Source organism: Camelina sativa, chromosome 11 (genome assembly GCF_000633955.1).
Source record: "Camelina sativa cultivar DH55 chromosome 11, Cs, whole genome shotgun sequence".
Lineage (NCBI taxonomy): Eukaryota > Viridiplantae > Streptophyta > Magnoliopsida > Brassicales > Brassicaceae > Camelina > Camelina sativa.
In genome coordinates, this window is record NC_025695.1 from 37,467,495 (window position 1) to 37,472,280 (window position 4,786).

General features: G+C 37.5%; 2 protein-coding genes across 3 annotated transcripts in view; one reads left to right on the top strand and one right to left on the bottom strand.

Annotated features, from left to right (window-relative positions):
- Positions 681 to 4,332, top strand: LOC104725393 (probable histone-arginine methyltransferase 1.4). The gene is made up of 15 exons (XM_010444060.2): positions 681 to 1,052; positions 1,196 to 1,261; positions 1,414 to 1,516; positions 1,675 to 1,818; positions 1,931 to 2,034; positions 2,146 to 2,244; positions 2,328 to 2,397; positions 2,571 to 2,667; positions 2,744 to 2,798; positions 2,919 to 3,002; positions 3,078 to 3,155; positions 3,317 to 3,420; positions 3,540 to 3,712; positions 3,799 to 3,935; positions 4,069 to 4,332. Exons 1-15 carry the CDS (start codon positions 855 to 857, stop codon positions 4,141 to 4,143), a joined length of 1,587 nt encoding a protein of 528 aa, XP_010442362.1. The 5' UTR covers positions 681 to 854; the 3' UTR covers positions 4,144 to 4,332.
- The window catches only part of LOC104725392 (isoleucine--tRNA ligase, chloroplastic/mitochondrial), a 10,271-nt gene continuing 9,889 nt past the window's right edge, over positions 4,405 to 4,786 (bottom strand). Inside the window, exon 23 of one of the 2 annotated variants that reach the window (XR_757903.2) lies at positions 4,405 to 4,566. Coding sequence is in view for 1 of the 2 variants with exons in the window: in XM_010444059.2 (XP_010442361.1) it covers positions 4,623 to 4,777 (155 nt within the window). In the remaining variant the exon portion in view is untranslated. Of the gene's footprint in view, positions 4,778 to 4,786 lie in introns of both variants that reach the window. The other variant, XM_010444059.2, reaches the window with a different exon arrangement.

The window sequence follows — 4,786 nt, forward strand, 5'->3', positions numbered from 1 at the left end:
GAAGAGATTTGATGCAAGATCCTGGTGGAGGAGGAGGATGTGAAAAGATATTATTAGCCTTAGAAAACACCAGTGTCTCAATTTAGAAAATATAGTTTGTGTTAACTTTCCTGAATTCTAGTTTTTACCTTTTGGCAATCAAATTCATATATAGTGTTGGATTTAGAATACACTATATGTCTATATTGTATTGGCTTTCTCAAGTAGACGGGCATGATGTTAAAATTCTACACAACTTTCTGAATTCTATTGTTTTTCTGGTATAATTATTAAACTACATTATACAGTTCATGTGGTCGATTTGATTTTGGTGTTTGAGTTTTCTGCTTGCGTGACGTGTTATGTAAACACAACTAGTAAGACTAGTTTGTGTGTCACACAATATTTTAGTTTTAACACTACGACAAAACTATATAGTAAGATGTTTCAATATGTGTTTCAACAAGGTTTGAGACATTAAAATTCATGTATAAAAAATATGTCTACGATTGTTAAAAGGCTTCAAAGTCAACGTTCATATATGTTTCAGCTTATAAAATTGAAATAGTTCATGTATGGTTTCAGCTTATAAAATTGAAATAGTTCATGTATGTTTCAGCTTGTAATTGTAATAAATCGAATTAAATGTCCGCAGATGGGACTAAGATAGAGGCGCGGGCTGGCCCGTTTGACACACCTACCCCTCACACTTCCTTTGGCCNTTTTTTTTTTTTTTTTGCTCTCTTCCACTTCTCGTCGGAGCTCGCGAAGAAGCTCTCCTCAGAAATCAAAAACCCTAAAAGTTCCCTTTCGATTCATCCAGACATACAAATACTGTATCTATTATATACATTCGTTGTATTCACAACAAAACAATGGAGGTCCCTTCTCTGAATTATAAGCAGCAGGAGTTCACTTTGGCTTCCGTCACTGATCTCACTTCCCCTGACTCATCATCTCTTTCGTCCTCTTCTGTTGTAGCTACGTTTTCTTGTGTTAATGAAGTCAAGGAACTCCGATTTCAGGAATCTGAATCGTCCGACGGTTTCACTTTTCATCTTAGTTCGACTCAGGTGGTGGTGGTTCTCAAGATTCTATTTTTTTTTAATCTCGTTTTGAAACGTTTCTAAGGTTGATTAAGTGTGTTGGTAGGTTTTTGCGTAATTGGAGCCAGTGTACTCATTTTGTATTGTATTCATATTGTGTTGTTGCTCAGCTGTTCAAGTTGGGGCCGCTTCAGTTCATCTGTGTTTCTGATAGTTCGACTTCTTCTGCAAAAGAGGTGTGTGATACACTTCTTTTGTTCAGTTTCTTCTGAGTGTTATAGAGATTGTTTTCAGGAGATGATTTGATTGACTGTGCATCCTCGGTCTCTATATCGAGTGTGTATCTGATATATAACTTTTTTTTTTTTTTTGCTGATTTTTAAACCAGAGACCATTCTCTCGAGGAGTTGTAATAAAATTTAGAGACGACAAGGAAAGCAAGGAATTTTGTGATTCATTTGAGAAATGGACAAAGGATGCTGTTAAGCAAGGTGCCTCTCTCTTAAATTGTTTATGTTTTCTTGTTGTTTCTTGAATGAATCACACAGATTTTCAGATGCACTTGACCGTAGTGATGGGTATATACACTACATTCATGACTGTTGTTTGTGCTCATTCTTTGATGTCCTCCTCCTTCTTTTGCTTCTAGAATCAACCTTACCGAATGGAACAGTTTCGGCTAATAAAAGCAAGTTTGACGATAAGATAGAGGCTGCTTCAGCCAAAATGTATTTCCATTATTATGGACAACTTTTACATCAGCAAAATATGCTACAGGATTATGTGAGGACAGGTAAGATCTTTGGCTTTACATCAGAGATTTGTTTCTGGATTTTTTTTGTTGGTTTGGGAGAATATCCATCAGAAGATGAATATATCTTTGTATGTCATATTGCTTTCTTCAGGTACATATCATGCCGCAGTCATGGAGAACCGTTCGGATTTTGCTGGTCGTGTTGTTGTAGATGTGGGTGCCGGAAGTGGCATTTTGTCATTGTTTGCTGCACTGGTATGCAAAATTTTTATAAACTTTGGGCCGAAAAGTTTTTAGAACTACTATAGATCTGCCTTTTGCTTTTTGTTTTTCTTATAGACGTCCATTATCTTCCCCTTAATTTAGGCTGGTGCCAAGCATGTGTATGCTGTGGAAGCATCAGAAATGGCTGAATATGCCCGTAAGCTGATTGCTGGAAACCCATTGCTTGCTGAACGGATCACAGTTAAGACCCGTAGTCTAGTTTCGCTAGTACATTTTTCCATATACATCCATTTTCTGATGTTCTTTGAGTTGGATAAGTGTAGGTCATCAAGGGAAAGATTGAGGATATTGAGTTGCCTGAGAAGGCTGATGTTTTGATCTCTGAACCAATGGGTATGTGTTTCAGATACGGATTCTTTTAACGTGCTCTTCATGAAAATCAGAATCTTTCAGAAGGCAAATTTTGGTCTGTGAGAAAATAAGTGGAGAAACATCAATACTGATTCAAAGTTTTAGTGATTTGTTTGAAAGCACCTGCCTTATATATAAAATATGTGTGCCTGTAGGCACCCTATTGGTCAATGAGAGGATGCTGGAGACATATGTTATTGCTAGGGACCGATTTCTGTCTCCAAATGGAAAAATGTTTCCAACAGTTGGAAGGTAAAGTTGATCGTTGGATAGTTTTACTTTTCGATCTCATAATCCTCTTCTTTCTCATATAACTTTTTTGCTGTAGGATCCATATGGCACCTTTCGCCGATGAATTCTTATTTGTTGAAATGGCAAATAAGGTACATAATGCACATCTTATCAGGAAAATATATCTAAAATTGCTTACAACATAGAAAGGATTTGAATTCAGTATGTGATGGTTAAAGCTTTCAGTAATTAGGCTTTCTACCTCTATGCAGGCTTTGTTTTGGCAGCAACAGAACTATTATGGAGTTGATTTGACACCTCTATACGTGTCAGCCCACCAGGGTTATTTTTCCCAGGTATATCCTGCTTACACCGGTGAATTGCTGATTAACTTTTTCTCCTCTCACCCTTCATATTCACTGATTTTGTAGCCTGTTGTTGATGCATTTGATCCAAGATTATTGGTGGCTCCCTCAATGTCACATGTGATAGATTTCACTAAGATGACGGTATAACTATTTTTTGTGTGTCAGTTCCACAGTGTTTCCTTTACATTGGACATTTTTCTGTCATTCTTTTCACATCTATGGAATATCTATGTGCAGCCTTCCTTGTTAATTTGGTGAATGACATAATCCAAACTTATTTAGCTTTCAATTCTTTTTGACAGGAAGAACAATTTTACGAGATTGATATCCCATTAAAGTTCACAGCGTCAGTGTGTACTAGAGTGCATGGACTTGCGTGCTGGTTTGACGTCCTCTTTGACGGAAGGTATGAAGCCATAACAGTTTACATATATGTTTTCATCCTTTACTTCAGATTAATATTCCTTTTTTTTCAATCATCAAAGGCATACAATACAAACCTAATTTGCTCTGTCTGTATAACAGCACAGTACAAAGATGGTTCACAACGGCTCCTGGAGCACCAACAACCCATTGGTATCAAATAAGATGTGTTCTCTCGCAGCCTATTCATGTCATGGCAGGGCAAGAGATCACTGGTAGACTTCATTTGGTTGCCCACAGTGCTCAGAGTTACACTATTAATCTAACACTCTCAGGTTAATCTTGCTTTCTTACATCTCTCCTTTGATTCATATCATCTACTTTCGATTTTGTTTCTGATTCTGATTGGCTTTTTAAACAGCTAAAATGTGGGGACCCCGTGCCAATCAAGGTGGAATACTCCAGACATCATCGTGTAAACTCGATCTGAAGGAACCCTATTATAGAATGTCTCAGCCACAAGTATACCCTACACAGGAACCACCAGCTCAGCAGCAAGTAAGTATTTGTTATTGTCTTGACTAAACAATTAAGATATGATCACTGTATAGCACAACTTCAAATAGATTCTTTGAATTTTGCATCTCAGCTTTACAAATTTACAACATGTGTTTACATTTTCTTGGTGTAGGACGACTTTCATATACAGAGCGATGACTTGGACGAAGTAGAGTTACTACAACATAACGCAAACGCTCAGCTCTAGAAATAGAACTAGAACAAAATCCTTGTAGTTCCATCCATGTTTTTATACTCTGTGTGTTTGGTTCCTACGTTAGCTCCGACCCATAATTTTCAGACATTAAATCTTGGGTAGTCCATGTCTGGTTCGACTCTATTTGAACTATGTAGCTTCGATCCTCTCTTAAGAAGCACTCGCAAATGATTCTGTTCTTTTGGTTGTATAACCAGGTTAAATAGAGTTTCCTGGTTATTTACAACTATCTTCGTGTGTCATGCCAACAGATTCCCAAAAGGTTTCATTTTAGAATTTATGTGCATGTTCTTACATTGCAATTATTAAAATAAATGAGTAATTTGGAGTTGTTTTACAAATCCGCAATGTTTCTGGTTTAATAGAGATCAACTAGAATCTATTGACTTCTGCAACAAAAATGAATTGGAGTATGTGCAAATAGTGCAATGGGCAAAAGAAACTTGTACAGTATAGAGCAAATTTCAAGCTCAGCTGATTACGGCTGCAACTGCAGGCTCAGGTGGATTAGCAACAATGACATTGAAGCAGCGTCCACAGAGAGTAGGATGGTCGGAGAACGACCCGACCTGGCCCGAGTAGTTCCAGCACCTCTCGCACTTGGACCCCTCAGCTCGTGACACACCAATCCAGA

Bases quoted from the DNA above. Each gene is read 5' to 3' on its own strand.
- LOC104725393 (XM_010444060.2), top strand. From the start codon at position 855: ATGGAGGTCCCTTCTCTGAATTATAAGCAGCAGGAGTTCACTTTGGCT. The intron at 1,517-1,674 runs GTGCCTCTCTCT...TTTTGCTTCTAG, and splicing joins AAAGGATGCTGTTAAGCAAG to AATCAACCTTACCGAATGGA. The intron at 2,799-2,918 runs GTACATAATGCA...ACCTCTATGCAG, and splicing joins TTGTTGAAATGGCAAATAAG to GCTTTGTTTTGGCAGCAACA.